This window comes from Ursus arctos, unplaced genomic scaffold (genome assembly GCF_023065955.2).
Source record: "Ursus arctos isolate Adak ecotype North America unplaced genomic scaffold, UrsArc2.0 scaffold_2, whole genome shotgun sequence".
NCBI lineage: Eukaryota > Metazoa > Chordata > Mammalia > Carnivora > Ursidae > Ursus > Ursus arctos.
This window is the reverse complement of record NW_026622874.1, coordinates 15,112,257-15,132,454: the sequence shown is the minus strand read 5'-3', so window position 1 is coordinate 15,132,454 and position 20,198 is coordinate 15,112,257. Positions and strand designations below refer to the sequence as shown.

The window sequence follows — 20,198 nt, the reverse complement described above, 5'->3', positions numbered from 1 at the left end:
CAAATTAATACCCTTTAACACATTTCATTTTTTGAACAGCATTTGAAAAATATGCAAAGATATCTTAATTCATTTTACTTAGATCTTCCGCGGGAAATTAAGAGCAATTTTAGTCCTTTTATATCTGTATCCCTTTTTAGTTAAATTACAGGTTAAGGTAAGACAATTTAGAGTGACTTGAACTTCCACTTTTGCTTTGACAGGCAAATTGTTGAAAATAATTAAATAAAAGAATTCTCCAATTGCCCCCAGCAGGAAAACATTTCGATGCCACCCCCAGCTCTAACTTTTGATGTTTGCGTTGACAGAAATGTCAATTACAGAACTAATAATAAAGTATATTGAAAATGTATGAAATGCCTGATCTATTAAAAAAAAGTATTACTTCCTACTCTGTGATTTTTGTAGCTTTTTAAATAAAGGTGATGGCTAATAGAATTTCAAGAGACGAGGTGACATCTCAGTGAAAAATGAAGAACAGAAGTGAAAAAAATTTTTAGAAAAACAAAAATCTGATGACTTGTTCTTCTTCAGACCATATACATAAGGATGAGAAACTGAAAACTTTATGTATGTTTTTCATATTTTCAAATACAAACCCAAAATGTTGCATCTGTTTTTCTAATCTTTCTCAGTATTAAATCATTTTGAGGCATCATAAAAGGAGAAACATTCATTTAGTATATCTATTATAACAAATATATTCACTTTTTAAATTATTTGTTCGTTCATTTACTATTACCGTTCTACTTACTGAGCAGGCAAGATCTCAATGAGATTGTGGCAGCTCAAGAAAAATTAGAATGAGAGGAGGGATGGACCCTGCGGCAGCCTAAGAACTAGGGTCCCAGCCAGAGGCCACAGCGAGCACTCCAGCCCAAGGCAAGCGTATGCCTGTGCGTCTGAAGAACAGCAAAAGGACAAGTGCGGCATTTGTGAGGGAGGGAGTGGCAGGGAATGAGGTCAGAAAGGTAAAAATCGGAGAGCAAGATTACATTCAGGCTTGTAAACCTTGGTAAAAAGAATGTTTGGCTGAGTGAAATGAGAAGCCAATAGAGGATTTTAAGGGGAGAAGTCAAGTAATCTGACAAATTTCAAAAGAATATGTATGGCCAGTGTGTGGAACATGGACTAGGGTGGTAGGGCCGAGGGTGGAAGGCAGGAAACTAGTCAGGAGCGATGGCAATAATCCGGTACAAGAAATGATCAAGTCAGAGAGAGGACAGATTCTGGATTCTGAGATTTGGAGCCTGCAGTTGCCACTTGCTGACAGGAGAAGACAAAAGGCTTGATCCTACGAGAACCAGTCTTCAGCTGTTTACTCCACTTGGAGCACAGCTGCTCTCCATTAAATAGAAAAGAAAAGCAAAATCATTTCAGAGACAGAACTCTGGAAACAGGGGGCGCCTGGGTGGCTCGGTCGTTTAAGCGTCTGCCTTCCGCTCAGGGCGTGATCCCAGGGTCCTGGGATCGAGCCCCGCTTTGGGCTCCCTGCTCCGCTGGGAGCCTGCTTCTCCCTCTCCCACTCCCCCTGCTTGTGTTCCTTCTCTCGCTGGCTGTCTCTCTGTCGAATAAATAAATAAAATCTTTAAAAAAAAAAAAAAAAAAGAACAACTCTGGAAATATGACTCAGTCATACATATGCAAGGCCTCAGGTCCAGCATGGATATGTGACTAGTTAGGGCTCTCTCTGGTCTCTCGTGTGTACACAGCCTTGCACACATGCACAGTCTTCACACTACCAGTGGTATGTATAATCTTATGAAGGCCCACCTATTCCTTAAATCTTGTTCAAATTCTGGCCAGTCTGTGGCTTTGCCCAACCAAAATTATGACCTCATGCTATTTACAACATTGGCCTTCCCATCTTTTTGCCACAAAAAAAAACCACTACTGTTCCAGCAGCATTCCAGAAATACAGGGTTTCTATGTTTGCTCCAAATCAAATAAACCCCTTCCAGCAGCTAAAGCAAAGCTACTGGTTTTCTTTTTTTCTGTCTTTTATTGAACTACAGTTGACACACAATATGACATTAGTTTCAGGTGTACAAGACAGTGATTCAACAACTTTATATGCTATGCAGAGCTAACCCCAAGTGCGGCTATTGTTCGTCACCATACAAGGCTGTTTCTATACCACCGAATAAATTCCCTATGCTGTAACTTTCATCCCCGTGACTTATTTATTCCACAACTAGAAGCCTGTATCTCCCACCTTCTTTCACCCATTCTGCCCATCTCCCCCACTCCCTCCCCTCTGGCAACCACCAATCCGTTCACTGTATTTATGGATCTGTTTTTGCAAAGCTCCTAGTTTTCACAGCTTGCCCCACCCTTGGAAAACTACCAAGTCAAAAGGCCAGTGGTAGGAATGAGCAGAATGGGAGCAGCCTCAGGGACTAAAATATAGACTGTTCTTATCTGAGTTCAGTAGTTTTTCTTGAATAGACGCTTCTCAATTTTTTGTATAATTTATCACTTTCCCAAGTCCTGAGCTGGCTGGGTTTTGACAATTTTATCCAGTTTTATCATCATTTTTTGATAAGTGGATTCGCCAAGCTCATCACTTAGCCATTCTGCATTGAATACTTTTTAAATGTAATTTGCCTAAGCAACCTACTAAAAAAATGTCATAGAAAATATTTTGAAACATCTCTATAGAAACTGCCAGTACGCTAAAATTACTATTTTCTTTTGACTGTGAACATGTCTTTGTTGAAGAGCTTACTCAGGTGGACTTAAATGGAAAAAGCCTCTAAGCAGAGTAAACAGCATTTGCAAGGACACAGAAGCATGTCAGGAAAATGTACTGTTACACATTCAGTGGCTAAATCCTCTCTATTTTAGCTCTCCCTTTCCAACTACAGATGAGCTCAAATTTCTTACCCCTTTCTTGGCCTAATATAACCTAATGTTTTTAATCCAATCTCTTTCCTCTTCTCATCGACTTTCTTGAAAGGTTAAGAACACTGTTCTCCCCTCCTCAATTCACTATAATGAGGCTTTCTTTCCCAACTTCAGTAAAATCACCGTCACAGAGGTTCAGGACTTCTAAAATTTACCAAATCCAATTAACAGTTTTTGGTCCTTTCATGCTGAACCTCCCTGTTCCCTGTGGCAAAACTGCACATCACCCCCACCTTGCAAATCTCCACTCCTTAGTCTGTTACTACACTGTCTTAGTTCTCCTCACAACGTTCTGATCATTTTTCTGCAAATCCTTTAGCTGGGCTTTCTCTTCCTGCATCTACCCCTCAAATGTCAGTGATCACTTAAATTCTACTTCTAACCTGCATCTCCCACATGTTCCCCCAAGGAAATTTTAGCCATGCTTATTACATCATGCTAATGTCTCTCAAACCTTTATCTCCAGCTATTAAGCTTCTCGCACAATTAAAGACTATTTCTAATAAGTGAAAAATAGTCCCACTTTAATATTCAGTAAGTTCAAACTCATCAATGTCTGAAAGAGAATAAATCTTACCCTCACCCTAAAATCCACTCTTCCTTCTCCTGTCTCATTTGTTCGACCAAAATCATCCAGCCACCACCTATGCTAGGAACCTAGATGTGATCTTTTGATTCTTTTTCTTCCCTTCGCTTCTGCTGCTCAGGACACAATTAATTTATAAACCTCTTGATTTTATCTCCAGAATATTCTCAAATGTATCTCTTCTGCCTCTGTTCCTTACACTTTGAAGTAGCCACTTGGACACAACTGTGTCAAAAGAACTCTGTCAAAATGACATCAAAAATGAAGTCTGATCTTATTCTTTTTTACAGCTAATAGTCCAATGTATATACATACTATCTTCGCCATCCATTCATCTATTGATGGACACCTGGGCTGCTTCCATAACTTAGGTTTTTTAAACAATGCTGCAATAAACATAGGGGTGCATTTATCTATTCAAATCATTGCTTTTCTTTAGGCAAATACCCAATAATGGAATTACTGGATCGTATGGTAATTCTATTTTTAATTTTTTGAGGAAACTCCACTGTTTCCCACAGTGACTACACCAGTTTGCATTCCCACCAACAGGGCACAAGGGTTCCCTTTTCTTCACATTCTTGCCAACACTTGTTATTTCTTGTGTTTTTGATTCTAGCCATTCTGACGGGTGTAAGGTGGTACCTCACTGTGGTTTTGATTTGCATTTCGCTGAGGACTTTCAGCAACATGATGGACCTAGAGGCTATAAATGTTAAGTGAAATAAGTCAAACAGAGAAAGATAAATACTATATGATTTCTTTTATATGTGGAATCTAAAAAACAAAACAAATGAACAAACAAAAAAGAGACAAAGGGAAAAAAAAGACTCTTAAATAGAACAGGGGCTCCTGGGTGGCTCAGTCAGTTAAGCTTTTGACTTTGGCTCGGCTCATGATCTCAGGGTCCTGGGATTGAGGCCCCCTCCCCACCCCTGTCAGGCTATGCCTTCAGTGGGGAGTCGGCTTCGCCCTCTCCCTCTGCCCCTGCCCCACTCCTTCCCTCTCTCTCAAATAAATAAATAAAATCTTTTAAAAAGAGAGAGAGAGAGAGAACAAACTGGTGGCTGCCAGATGGGAGGAGGGTGGGAAGACGGGTAAAAGACAGAAAGGGGATTAAGAGGTGCAAACTGCCAGTTACAAAATAAGTCAGTCATGAAGATGAAAAGCACGGCATAGGGAATATAGTTAATAAGATGGTAATATAATAAAGTTTGGTGACAGTGATGACACTTATCATGGTGCACAATGGAAATGTACAGAATTGTTGAATCATTACATTGTACACCTGACACTAATATAACATTGTATGTTAATTATACTTCAATAAAAGTAAAAATGAAGGTTGGGCCTAATTCAGTAAGATTAAAAAAAATGATGGTCTTTCCAATGCTCACCTACATGATCTTAAGATCCTGGCAGGGAATGTTTCTGAATATTTTGCTCATTAATAACAAGCTAAACCTGGGATCATTTGGTTTGCCATTTACTTGTCAATGTATCCATTTTCTAGTAATGTTCTTTTCCATAAGTAAGCAGCTCTTCCCTTCAAGTGCATCTGCACAACTTTCAAATCTCCTCACCCTTGAAGTAATTACCACTAAACCAAAAAATACCTTTCTAAGCCTTGAATAACATCAAGTAATATGTCAGACAAAATGCATGGAAAATAAATTAAAGGTGTGCTTGTGCGTCTGAAAGACTTCTGTTGAAGAGAATATTTTGGCTTCCGATAGGTTTTCCTACAACCTGCCCTTTAAAGAAGGATGTTTGCTTCTGGCTGACATAATTGAAATATTCCATATCTAAAAGTCTTTTTTCATGCACTACTTGATCTGTATGCTGAAATCACTCTCCAAAAGTGCTTTCACATAAAACAGTGCTGTTTAGAAGACAGAGTCTCATGTTATGTTTTCATATTATGTTACACTACAGTCTTCCACCCAAGATGTATGACATTAGATCTAGAATATGATCTGAAGTATGTAAGATCTAAAATATCTTGTCTGTAATATTAAAAATACTACCTTTTAAGAAACTGAGTGGAGTTACATCAATTCAGTTTTTAAAGGAGAATACCTTGATTTTGTAGGTCATGAAAATTCACTGGCTTTAGAGTGAGACTAACATAGGTTTGGATTCTCTCTGTGTGTGTGTGTGTGTGTGTGTGTGTGTGTGTGTGTGTATTTTTTATTTTTTTTAAGATTTTATTTATTTGTCAGAGAGAGAGAGAGCACAAGCAGGGGGAGCAAGAGGAGGAGGGAGAAGCAGTCTCCCGGCTGAGCAAGGAGCCCCATGCAAGACTCGATCCCAGGACCCTGGCATCATGACCTGAGCCAAAGGCAGACGCTTAACTGACTGAGCCACCCAGGCATCCCAGGATTCTGTATATTATTATTAGCCCTTTGACCTCAAATGAGTTGCCTAAAATTTTTTGTCTTTTCTTCATATGTTATATAAAGATGCTAATACTTATTCCTCGGGGCTAATGTGAGTAAAATGTTAAATCTATTAGATCTATTAAATATCTAATATAATATATACCACAAAACAGATACTTAATCCATGTGAGTTAACCTTCTTTTAAGTTAGTGGATAGAAGAAAGGAATTTTTACTTAGTAAATTATGTAATGTATTCCTATTGAGTAGCACCTGTCATTTTATTATTTTTGTTCTCTCCTAATTCTAGTTCCATGTATTTTTCATTTCTAAAGAGAATGGCATTTTTGTAAGACATTACCTGAAATCTTGTGTTCAAATTACTTTCTGGTAGATACCTGTCACTCCTGTTTTTTCTTCCTGTGCACGTAGCTCAATTACATTCTCAGACCAGGACTGTGGTTCCTGTTTACCAGGAAAAAATGTGCTTCTAGGTCTGGCCCAAATTCTCCTGCGTGTGATCTCTGGTCTTTTCCTCTTTGTGTTGGCTGGGGAGGGATGACCACTACTGTGTTCCTGGGAGTCTTGTATAGAATATAGTGGAGTCACACAATGGAAGGAAGGGCTGAACGCTGTGATCAAGAGAATACTATGGAAGTGATGTTGCGTGACCCCAAAGCTCCGACATAAAAGGCACTGCAGTTTCTACCTTAGTCTCCTGGATTGCTGTCTGGAGGAAGTTAGCCATTATCCCGTAAGGACACCCGAGCAGCCCCTGTGGGGAGGCCCAGGTGAGAGGAAGCAAAGTTGCTGGACAACCACCAGCATCATTTTAGTAATTTTGTGAATGGGCCCCTATCAGCCCCACCCAGTGAAGTCTTCAGATTATTACACCCCCGGACAACACCTGACTCTTCATAAGAAACTCTTCACTAGAACTGCCCACACAAACCATTCCTAATTCCTGACCTTCAGAAGCCATAAGAGGTAATAACGGCTTTTTAAGCCAAAAAAACAAAACAAAACAAAAAAAACCCTCTAAACGCTACCTCCAACCAAACAAAAATTTAAATGGATCACAGACAAATCATTAAGGAAAAAAACTGACAAATTAGACTGCATAAAACTTAAACTTTTGCTCTCCAAAAGACATTGTTCAAAAAATGAAGAGGCAAAATACTTGCAAAACATATCTAATAAAGGACTTTTATATAACTATATATACAGAGAGAGAGACGAAATCTGAAAAATCAATCAGAAAACAACCCAATTTAAAAATGGGCAACAGATCTGAACGGACTGTTGGCCAAGAAGATATACAAATGACAAATATCATATGAAAAGCTGAACAACATGATGAATCATTAGGGAAATTCAAATTAATATCACAAGATACCACTACACACCCACTAGAATAGCTAAAATTTTTAAAAGTTACAATGCCAAATGTGATTAAGGATATGGAGCGACTAACTCATATGTTGCTGATTAAGATGGAAAATGATACAATTACTTTGAAAACTAGCTCAGTGGTTTTTTTATAACGTTAAACTACCCTTACCATAAGACCTAGCCAGTCCACTCCTAGGTGATCTACCCAAGAAAAATGAAAGCAGATATTCGCCAAAGACTTGTACTCAAATATCCATAGCAGCTAATAGCCAATAGCTACAAACAGCTCAAAGGTCAATTAACTGGTGAGGAGATAAACAAATTGTGGCATATCTTTACAATAAATTACTACTCGGTAACAAGAAGAAACCAACTATTGACACAAATAGATAAATCCCAAAAGATGTGCGCTGTGTAAAAGATGCTATATACAAAAGGTTATGTACTACAGGATTCCTTTTACATGAATTGTAGAAAAGGCAAAACATGGTGACAAAAACAGATCAGTGGTTGCCAGGAACTGTAGGTGAGAAGAAAGGATGACTCCTGTGAAGGGGCATGAGGGAAATTTGGGGGGGCGGGTAATGGAAACATTTTATATTATGATGCTCGTGGTGGTTATACAGATGTATCCATTTGCCAACATTCAGTGAACTATACAATTAAAATGGGCATATTCGGGGCACCTGGATGGTTCAGTCAGTAGGGCATCAATCTTGAGGCTGCTAGTTTGAGCCCCACGTTGGGTATAGAGATTACTTAAAAATAAAATCTTAATAAATAAATAAATAAATAAATAAATAAATAAATAAATAAATAAAATAGGGTACATTCTATTGTATGTAAATTACACCTTCACGAAGATTTTTTTTAATTACACACAGAATAATGTTTAGCATGTAATAAGCACTCAATAAACATTAGCCAAAAATAATCAGTATCTGTATGGCAACCAAATAAAGGAATAGTTTCACAGAAAGACTGAGAATTCTAAGATGCTTTTTTCAAAGATGATATAAATTTAGAAATTTATTTTTAATAAACCCTACCCTATAAGCAGATAATTTAAGGACTTACAATAAAGATCTGCCATTTAGTTCTAGTTTCTAAAAAAAAGAGTGCTTCGCACAGAGCCAAACGAAGCGTGACTCTTAGGAGGTTGGTTAGCGTCTCTCAGCAGCATCCATGCCGTAAACAGGGCACATACCATGCTATTTCAAAAAAGTGAGTGGTAAAATGATAAAGCAACAGCAAATAATGTCAAATGAGTAGTGGGACATGACCTATCACCAAAATTCTAAAAACACTTGAGAGAAGTTGAAACTTCTCATTAAACACTTCAAAAATATTTGAAATAAAACAGAAAGCAAAACAGCAAATTTAAACAGATGCATAAGTGGCACTGGGGACTATGCAACCAAGGAACCAATGGACCAAAATTTCTTCTGCATCCAGCAGAATCTAGCCTAAGAGTAGCAGAGACTAGGAATAATCCTCATTCTCCTCCCGCACCCCTCACTCTTACACACACACACACACACACACACACACACACTCCGTTGAGGGTTATAAGTAAAGCAGCTATATAAAGAGAGAGAACTGAGTAGGTGTCACTTCTTACCCTCTTCTGCTTCATCCTCCTGTGGTGACACTGGACCCCCTCCACTAGTGGGAGTGACTGGTTCTTCCTTCTCAGACTGTCGCTGTAGACTTACTACCTCATATATTGCATCTCCAGCATTGGTGTGCCCTTTTCCCTCAGACTGAGAAAGACATAAACATGTGATTCAATATTAGAAGTGTGAAGGACACGCTAAAAGACAGTATTTCAAGGTTCATTAAAAAGAGCTGAAATTAGGAGTAGCATGTCATGTTTGATCTCCTGCATGTCTTAAGAAAATTTTTAAAGTATGGTGATCTCCACACGATATTCTAGAAGTATTATTCTTCTAGTATTATTTTAACCAATGAAACCTACTAACCATTGTGGGAGGAATTTTCTTTTTATCAAAAAAACCTGAAACACCACAGATTCTAGGGCAGATATATAAGTAATGCTAGATTTCTAGGACTGACTACACCTTGCACTGAGATAAAGAGATATCAGCTACATCCGTCAAGTAATTCATGGAAGTAGATAGTTCTTACTTTATAAATGGTTTACAATCTACTGCCCATTTCTGAGGAGGAAAAATTAAGGCAATTGCCAATTAAACTAGCATAGCCTACATAGCCCTAGATAACCTGGCCCCTGCCTCTCTTTTCAGCCTCAGTTCACATCCACAGTTTGTTACAACATTCAAACCACTCTGGCCTTGTTTCAGCTCCAAGCACCTTTAAATTCTTTTCCAATTCAAGACCCTGGGACATCCTTTCCTCTCTGCCAATACAGCCTTTCTAACTCCCATCAATCTTAGATCTTTACCTCTAATGTCACTCCTACAAACTATCTAAACTAAGCTCCTCATGTTTTTGATACTTTTCATTCCCTGTCCTTCCCCTTCATAGCATTACCACAATGTAATTACACATTTATTATTATATTTATTTAATGGCAGTCTTGCCACAAGACAGAAGCATCATAACAGCAAGGCCTTGTTCATTTTTCTATGAGAAATAATATAGTACTTGACACATAGTACGTATTCAATAAATACCAGTAAAATGAATGGCTAGACTAATACTACAACATATGAACTTTGGAATCAAATTGACCTGGATCTGAATTCAAATTTTATTACAAATAAGATGTGCAGTCTTGAACAAATTACTTAATTTTGCTGAGTCACAGTATCTATATCAACTAATTCATGGTTGATTCATTCAAAGTATATTAAATACTCTGGACATTTATCAAAGTACCTGAAACAAATTTTTAATAATAATAACACTTATTGTTGTTATTATCATTTCAATGTTTATAGCATACTAAGCTCTAAAAAATATGAAACAAGAATAATATAGACATATATGGTGATAAAATTATCTCTAATATCTACCTGTACTATAATCCATTTAAATTATAAAAACACAACTACTAATTATTCACTATTTTCAAGAATTAATTCTGAACCCCAAACTGAATTTCAGGAAATAATAAAAGTTAAAAATTGTCCACTGCATTAGAAAAGAGAAGACAGCCATGAAAAGTTATTAGGTTTAAACCAACCAAATTTTTATTGCATTTCTACTCTACTCAAAACAGAGACCTCAATCCCTACAGCAACCACTAAAATTATCATACAAGCCAGTATAGTAAAAATGAAATACTAATTAAATGTTCAAATAATTCAAAAGTTGGCAGTAAAGGAGAAACAAAGAAACAAAAACAGAAAACAAATAATAAAATGATAGACCTAAATTCAAACATATCAATTATATTAAACATACCAATTAAAAGACAAAAATTGTCACATTATATTAAAAACAAGACACAATTGCCTTCTGTCTAAAAAAGAAAAACTTTAAATTTAATAATATAGGTAAGTTAAAGTAAAATGGGGGAAGAAGTTATACCATGAAAACACTAACCAAAAGAAAACTGAAGAGACTATATCAATATAAGACAAAGTAGACTACCACGCAAGAAAAAAAATGACTAGGAATAAAGAACGTCATTGAACAATGTTAAAAGAATCAATTCAACGAGAACACAAAAGAATCTTATACGTAAATTCACCTAACAACTAAACAATATAAAGACTTGATGGAAATGAAAGGAGATGGACAAACCCACATTTATAATTGGAGACTTCACATTCCTCTCACAATAATCACAAAAAACGTATACAAAAATACCTCAAGGTTATAGAAGAACTGAACATTGACAACAGGATCTAGTATTTATAGACCACTGCACAATGCAAAGGCAGATTACGTATCCTTTTCAAATGCACATGGAACTTTCTCCAAGACAAACCATTCCCTGGGTTATAACACAATCTCTGAGGAAGTTTTAAAAATTAATCGTAGGGGCACCTGGGTGGCACAGCGGTTAAGCGTCTGCCTTCGGCTCAGGGCATGATCCCGGTGTTGTGGGATCGAGCCCCACATCAGGCTCCTCCGCTATGAGCCTGCTTCTTCCTCTCCCACTCCCCCTGCTTGTGTTCCCTCTCTCGCTGGCTGTCTCTATCTCTGTCAAATAAATAAATAAAATCTTTGAAAAAAATAAAAATAAAAATAAAAATTAATCGTAAAAAATATGTTTAGTAAGCATAATACAATTAAACTAGAATCAACAAGAGAAATATATCTGAAAATCTCCAAATACTTAAAAATAGAGCAAAACACTTCTAAATAATCCATGGATCAAAGTGAAAGAGAAAGGTTCAAATTACAAAATATTATGAACTCAGCAAAAATGAAAATAAAACAAATCAAAATTAGTGAACATCTAAACAGTATAGATTTAGAGCTATAAGTGCTTATATTACAAAAGAAACACCCCAAAATCAGTAATCTAACTTTCTACCTTAAAAAAAAAAGGAAAAGAAATGCAGAATAACCCAAAGCAAGCAGAAAGGAAATAAACAGTACAAATCAGTAAAAACCAAGAGGTAGTTGTTTTTCTTTTTTTTAAGATTTTATTTGAGAGAGAGCGAGAGTGAGAGCGAGAGAGAGCACAAGTGTGGGGCAAGGGCAGAGGAAGAGGGAGAAGCAGACTCCCCACTGAGTAGAGAGCCTGAGGTGGGGCTCGATCCCAGGACCCTGGGATCATGACCTGAGCCGAAGGCAGATGCTCAACTGAGCCACCCAGGCGCCCCCAAAAGGTAGTTCTTAGCAAAGATCAACAAAAAAACAAACCTCTAGCTAAACTGACCAAGCAAAAAAGAAAGAAGGTACAAATTACTAATAAAGAGGAAAAAAGTGTACATCATTTGTACAGACCCCATGATATGAAAAGGAATAATGCCAACAGCCCGATGCATATTAATTGGACAGCTTAGATAAAATGGACCAACACTCTGAAAGCTAAAGAATACCCACACTTACCCAAGAAGAAATACATGACCTGTATTAAAGAAACTGAATCTCTTAAGTTAAAACCTTTCTGAAATGAAAACTTCAGGCTCATATAGTTTTAATGACAAATTCTACTAAATATTTAAAGAAATAATAACACCACTGCTATTAAAAAAAAATAGGGGCTCCTGGGTGGCACAGTGGATTAAGTGTCCAACTCCTGATTTTGGCTCAGGTCATGACCTCAAGGTCGTGAGATCCAGCCCTGTATCGGGCTCCACACTCAGCAGCAGTCTGCTTGAGATTCTCTCTCTCCTTTTCCTCTGCCCCTTCCCCTCTCAAATAAATAAATCTTTAAAAAAAACTTCATGAAAATATAAAAAAGGGATTCCCAATTCATTATACAAGGGCATTTCTCTAATACCAAAACTAAAGAAGGTATTACGAGAAAAAAAAAAATCACAGACCAAAATCCCTCATAAAAAATAGACAAAAATCCTCAATCAAATATTAGCAAATAAAATCCAGCAACATAGCTTATAGATATAGATATATATCAAAATAGTGAGGTTTATCTGGGAAATGCAACAACAGTTCAACATTGAAAGAAATCAATATAATTCAGCATATTCACAGACTAAAGAAGAAAGACCACATGATCAATGGATACAGAAAGGCATCTGAGAAAATTTAGCATTCATTCATTCATGTTAAAGACTTTCAGTAAACTAGGAATACAAGGGAGTTTTCTTAACCTGATAAACAGTACCTATGATAAACCTACAACTAACATCACACTTAATGGTAAAAGACTGAATGCTTTCCTCCTAAGATCGAGAATACAACAAAGACACAGACTCCCACCACTCCCACGCAATATCATACAGAAGTCCTAGCTAGTGCAATTAAGCAAGAAAAAGAAAGAAAAGGCACACAGATTGGTAGGGAAGTAGTAAAATAGTTCTTATTTACAAACAATGTAAATCCTTGTCAGGAGTCAATAAACTTTTTCTATAAAAAGCTAGATAGGAAATATTTTAAGCTTTGCAAGCCATATGGTCTCAATCACAACTACTCAACTTTGTTATTGTGGATAAGTGCTACAACAGTGATAAAATATCTCCTCTGCACTTAGTTTACTATGGAAGCATAATTTTCTCTACTACTATAATCTCATGTGGACCTAAACATTATATCCACCAATTAAGTTTCAAAATGAGATTTTTTTATAAAAAATACTTTTTGTTTCCAATATTCACTTATTTTTAGGTAACTAAAAATCAATCCGTGTGTATTTGTAAAATAAATTGTCTGGTTCATGTTAGAATTAATTAGAGCACTCTGAAACATGTAAATATATGGTAGGTGCTCAACAAATGTGGCTGACTAAGCCACGTTACAAAGATTCTTCACACTTATGCAAATAAACTCTAATTATTTAAAATGGTATACTATCATCAAATACAAAGAACAATAATGCTCATATCTCTATTCAACACCTTTAGGATGGGGTCTGGGAATCTGGGTTTTTTAAAGAGCCAAAGTGATTCTGATGAAAAGCTAAATTGTGAACCACTGCCTGTAAGAACTCTTGTGCTTAATAAACATGTCTATGTTTAAAAAATCACAAATCATGTAATAATCAGATAGTCTCACTAAGCTGCAAATATACATAATAACATGGAAAAAATACATTCGCAAGCAGCTTCTATTTGACTTTACACACGTGAAGGTAAAGAAAGCCAATCCTAAACAACACTGTTGAGTTAGGAAAACATTTTCCTTCCACGGCTTTTTATTTTCCCACAACCATGTAAGTCCCCCCCAACCTTGTTAATTTTCATCTTTCTGCAATTAAAACAGTTATTCCTATTCAGTTACTTATTCTTACTTTTTTCCAGTTTTACTGAGCTATAAAATTGAAATACAACGTTGTATAAGTTTAAGGTGTACAACATGATTTGATACATTATATATATTGTGAAATAATTTCTACAATAAGTTTAGTTACTATCCATCACCTCACATAGTTACTCTTGGTTATACTGATTATGCTTTGATTTAAATAGGCTTAAATCAACATGCATCTTCAAAAGGTAATTTTCCTTTTGTGCTTTCAAACTGTGTTTAAAAAAAAAAAATCACAGGTCCAAAATGGTGTCACTTAGACCAAGTTTCCAAACGAATACTTAATACAAAATCTAACTGTGGTTTCAACAATCCCCAGAAAGGTAGACTTAACTGGTTAGTCAGAAATTTTTCAATCCATACCAGTTAGTCCGCCACCTGGGTCCTCTCTACCCCACAAAGAAAGAGTAATCACATGATACAACAGCTGCTTTCCCCCTAAACAGTGACCTTGCCTGGAACAACCCTTTTCTCTTACTAATAACTTTCTTGCCCCCACCATCCTATAAAAATCTTCCATTTTATATAACTCTTTGGAGCGTTCCACTTGTTAGATGGGGTGCTGCAATTTTGTACGATTCATGAATTGTTTAACAAAGCAAGTTAAATCTTCAAATTTGCTTGCTTGAATTTGGTTACTGAACAGATTTGGTGGCAGTGGTAGGATCTGAAGCAAACTTCTGACAGCATTCAGGGAAAATGAGAAACAGTGCAAACCCTTTGAGTTCATTGTGTTTATCGTCATTTCAGAGGGCTGTGGGTAAGCAACTGTCAGTGTGAGAGTTGCCTTTTTTTTTTTTTTTTGGCACTCGAGCTCCTGATCTGATTGGCTTTCCTCTTTTTTTTTTTTTAATTATGCTTTGTTAGTCATCATTAGCTTCTGATGTAGTGTTCCATGATTCATTGTCTGCATATAACACCCAGTGCTCCATGCAATACATACCCTTAATTCCCTTCAACGGGCTTTCCTTTACAGGCAGGTCAGCTTGATATGGCAGACGGTTATGCACAAAGCCCAACTGAGCTGGCATATTTGCCCAGAGCCCAACCCTCACTGAGCTGGCAGTTCTGCCTATAGCCCAGGCGAGATGGCAATTTTGCCCAGAGCCCAACTGAGCTGGCAGAAGGGTCTGCCCAGAACCATGCCCCCAATCCTTTGGACCACAATTCCCTGGGTAGAAAACCTCAGCAAGGTTCTAGGAGAATTATCAGTGGTGTGCACAGGGCCTTCTTGTGGCCAAGACATGATACTGCTAATACATTAAGGCACATGTTTGTTCTTGTTCTGTATAAATAAAGGTTATTGCTAGTGGGGATCGTAGAGGCAAAAAGCCACAAAAACTGGTGGATACAGCTCAAGCATTTAACGACCAGCACTTCAAGAAGACTCCCGTGGTCACCTGACAACCTCAAGAAAACTTCTGTGGAGCAAGGTATACAGAAAAACATGCACAATCCCCAACCCTGCAGCATACAACTTTTAGATATTAGTTTGGCTGTGAGAAACCCAAAGACTTAGCTGATGGGATCCTTACATTCTAAAGAGTCAAGCACACCTGCTTATTTTAGGTCTAAGAACTATAGTCCTAGAAGTTGCAGATATCTAGCAAGATGAAAAAATTTTTATTAAAAATAACCTAGGATTTATAGTGGCCATTATGGGGAATGTTCCAGTTAGACAAGATTGCTCAATTAAAAAGTACAGTTGAAAGTAAAAGGTTCCCAAATTAAACAGAATGGGAGGCCTATTTTAATTGATATGAAGAAGCTTCCAAAAGGCTTCAAGATTCCAAATTAAGTCTCACTGAAAGATTCATTACAAAAGGCTAATAAAAAATTTAAAACACAAGCGGTATCTAAGACAAGACTGTAAGACTGACATAATTCCTACTGCTCCCCTCTAGCCTTTTCTACCTGAGTACTCACAATCTACCAATTTCTGTCTGAACTACCTTTACACTCTAAAGAGACAGTTACCTTTTAACATAAAACCACCTGAGGTTACAGATGATCCTCCTCAGAGATCTTACACTTCTTGGTCAAAGATGGAGTTTCACAATAAAAGCAATTTCTTAAAACAAAGTAAGATCCCCAAAAGTTTTTTGTTTTGTTTTGTTTTATTTTAATAGATTACCTCCTGGGCCTCATCAAGAGGGGAAAATAAAAATTCACATTATCCCATCCTTTTCAAAGCCAGAACCATTGGTTATTAACAATTTCACTCTTAGGAATAAGTCTTTCTTTCTTGCCCACCTCACTTTATATCCCAATAACACAGCTTGGGCGTTCTGCCTGCCTGGGACCTGCAGATGGCTGTTTCTCTGGCTCTCTTGGGGAGTGACTCTACCTCTTATAAAAATAGTATTTTTTACACCCTATTTGAGGATTTCTCTTGAGTGTGTGAGGTTGTTTAAGACTTCCAGAAATCTTTTCTGTTTGTCCCAGGCAAAACCTGACAAGATATTTTTAAAAGATTTAATAACTATAATCAGAAATTTGGACAAACTGGAAAGCTGATATCCAGGGCCTCATAGAAATTTCTTTAGGCTTTCTCCCCTACGCTCAATGTATCCAAAGGAAAAAAGGCATTTTCATGAATGGATGGATTTATTAGTCCTGTGGTATCATTTAAGCAGCAATGAAATTCGGTGAGAAATTAGAAACAGCCGTGCTTTCTTTACAAAACTAGTCTTTACAGGACCAGAGGTGTGGTTCCAAAACCAATTCAAAGACCACCAATCCTGTTTATCAATCCCAAAACTTCCCTTATTTATCTTGAAAGGCTTATATGTATTGTAAAAATTCTGACCTTAAGAAAATGAATGTCCTTCTAGAAAATGGTTACATTTTTTCCCTATGCATTTAAAATGAAAATGTTCAATGTTCTACCAGGTCTTCACTGAGAACTCTTTATCTAGCCAATTTCTTTAAAATGCAAATTGCAGGGGCGCCTGGGTGGCAGAGGGTTAAGCATCTGCCTTTGGCTCAGGGCATGATCCTGGCGTTATGGGATCGAGCCCCACATCAGGCTCCTCTGCTATGAGCCTGCTTCTTCCTCTCCCACTCCCCCTGCTTGTGCTCCCTCTCTCGCTAGCTGTCTCTATCTCTGTCAAATAAATAAATAAAATCTTTTTAAAAAATGCAAATTGCAGGAAGGTAATTCTTATCAAGTAAAGACAAGAAGGAAAGGCCATTTGAAAACTTGACTTGCCAAGGACAAATACAAATCTTAAGTAGCTTCTCCACAAATATTAAAAGAAAACTTTAGCCATCTATACCAATAATCTTAACCATCTACCAGAGAACCTCAGATCCAAATTCTGTAACTAGAAGTTTATACTTAATGCCAGCGAGCCCTCCTGCTCAACCATAGAGCCAAACACTTAAAACCAGAAACGTCTGACAAGACTACTCAACAATTCATGGTCCAACCAAAACCCAGTGTATTTATTTCTTATTACACTTTCAGGTGGCACTGACAAAAACATTTTTAATGACTGGAATATTCCAACCACAAGAACAGAAAAGCCCTGATAGCAACCAAATGCCTAGAAGACCACATCCCACATGCCCCCCTTCCCTGCCCAGGATCTTGAGCTGAACACATACAGACCCCCACCCATGATCATACACTCTCTGCCTGCTCTTTTGCCAGGTACCCCCCTGAACCTCTTCCTATGAAACTCTTGGTGTCCATCTTGCCAATGGAGACGTTGGTTGTTAAGGCTTGAGCCTGCCACCTCCCCAGCTGCCGGAACCCGAAATAAGTTTCTCACGCTTTTCCAAACCCTTGTCTCTTGAGTCACTGGCTTCTCTTGTGACAACTTTATTCAGGTTTGTTTGGCAACAGTGTTAGCAAACCCAGCCAGGTGCTATCCTACTGATTTGTCCAGCATCCATGGGGTTCCCTGGGACAGCTGGCTGAGGCAGCATGCCACAGCTCATCAGTTTATGGGATGGACAATGTATTGGCTAAGGGCTGACCCATTCCTTTCCTGAGTCAATGGGTGTGATAGACGCTTTGGTAACACTTATTTCATGGTAGTAATTCTAAACAGAAGCTAATAAGGTCTGCATCTATTCGCACGTTCATGTATATCTATGTATGTGTTCTATATGTGCTTCTACCTCTGGAAGGAATTAACTTGTAAAACAACTCTATTTAGTTGGTTTGAGGGCAAGCACTTATAAGAATTGGTCATTCTAAAACTCAAAAAGATAGAAACTAACCCAAATGCTTTCCAAGTTCACATAATCTGGAAAAATACTTGATATAAAGGCTAGTTTGAAAAAGGGGACAGATAATTTGAAGAAACAGTAGCTAAAAATTTCCCAAATCTGGGGAAGGAAACAGAAATCCAGATCCAGGAGGCACCAAAAGCCCCTAACAAAAGAAACCCGAGGAGATCACACCAACATACCTAGTAATTAAAATGGCAAAAAGTAAAGATAAAGAGAATTTTAGGGGCACCTGGGTGGTGCAGTCAGTTGAGCCTGTGACTCTTGGTTTCAGCTCAGATCATGATCTCGGGGTTGTGGGATCGGACCCTGTATCAGGCTCTGTGCTCAGCATGAAGTCTGATTGAGACCCTCTCTCCATCTCCCTCTGCCCCTCCCCACCACTCACGCTCATGCTCTCTCTCTCTCTTTCTAAATAAATAAATCTTTAAAAAAGAGGGGGGGGGGATGCCTGGGTGGCTCAGTCGGTTAAGCGTCTGCCTTCAGCTCAGGTCATGATCCCAGGGTCCTGGGATCAAGTCCCGCATCGGGATCCCTGCTCAGCAGATAACCTGCTTCTCCCTCTCCCTGCTGCTCTCCCTGCTTGTGTTTTCTCTTTTTCTGACAAGCAAATAAAGTATTTTTTTAAAACAAGGAATTTTAAAAGCAGCAACTGAAGACAATTACATAAAGGGAAATTCTATAAGGCTTTCAGCAAATTTTTCAACAGAAACTCCAGGCCAGCAGGGACTGGGATGATAGATCTAAAATGCTGAAAGAAAAAAACCTGCAACCAAGAATACTCTATCCAGCTAGGCTATCATTCAGAATAGGAGGACAGAGTTTCCCAAACAAAAAGTTAAAGCAATTCATCACCACTAAACAATCACTACAAGAAGTGTTAAAGGGTACTCTTTGAGTGGCCCTAAGTAGAAGAAAAATAGGACACACAAAAGTAGCAGAATTAAATATATCTATATAAATTAGTCAAAGGATTCACAAAATAAAAGGATGTAAAGTATGATACCATATACATAAAACATGGGAGGGGAGGGTTCAAACTTAAGTGACCATAAACTTAATATAGACTGCTACAGGCAGAAGATGTTATAAATAAACCTAACAGTAACCACAAATCAAATACTGATAATAAATATGCAAAAAATAAAGAGAAAGGAATCCAAGTGTATCACTAAAAGAAGGCAGCAAACCATGAGAGGAGAGAACAAGAGAAGAAAAAAAGAGAAGAACTACAAAAACAACCACAAAACAAGCAAAATTATGGCAATAAGTACATACTTATAATAATTACTTTGAAAGTAAATGGACTAAACACTCCAATCAAAAGACACAAACTGACAGAATGGATAAAAAAGCATGACCTATCTATATGCTGCCTGCAAAGACTCATTTCAGACCTAAAGACACATGCAGATTGAAACTAAAGGGATGGGGGCGCCTGGGTGGCTCAGTCGGTTAAGTGTCTGCCTTCGGCTCAGGTCATGATCTCAGGGTCCTGGGATCAGGCTCCACATCAGGCTCCCTGCTTGGAGGGGTGGTCTGCTTCTCCCTCTCCCCCTCCACCTGCCTGTGCTCTCTCTCTCTCAAATAAACAAATAAAATCTTTCAAAGAAAGAGAGAAAGAGAGAGAAAAAAAAAGAAAGAAAGAAAGAAACGAAACGAAAGGGATGGAAAAGCAGTTATCATGCAAATAGCTGTCAAAAGAAAGCCAGGTTACCAACACTTACATCAGACAAACTAGATTTTAAAACAAAGACTATAACAAGAGACAAAGAAGGGCAATATATAGTAATAAAGAGGACAATCCAACAAGAAGATAGAACA

At 37.6% G+C, this 20,198-nt stretch overlaps 1 protein-coding gene across 10 annotated transcripts in view; it reads right to left on the bottom strand.

Moving 5' to 3' along the window:
- Positions 1–20,198, bottom strand: part of RABGAP1L (RAB GTPase activating protein 1 like) — a 722,910-nt gene that overhangs the window by 547,989 nt on the left and 154,723 nt on the right. For 9 of the 10 annotated variants that reach the window (XR_007191366.2, XM_057315476.1, XM_044387902.3 and 6 more), the window contains one exon: positions 8,887–9,028. The exons of the other annotated variant lie outside the window; for it this stretch is intronic. Coding sequence is in view for 8 of the 9 variants with exons in the window: in XM_057315476.1 (XP_057171459.1) it covers positions 8,887–9,028 (142 nt within the window). In the remaining variant the exon portion in view is untranslated. The remainder of the gene's footprint in view (positions 1–8,886; positions 9,029–20,198) is intronic. 10 annotated transcript variants of the gene reach the window in all.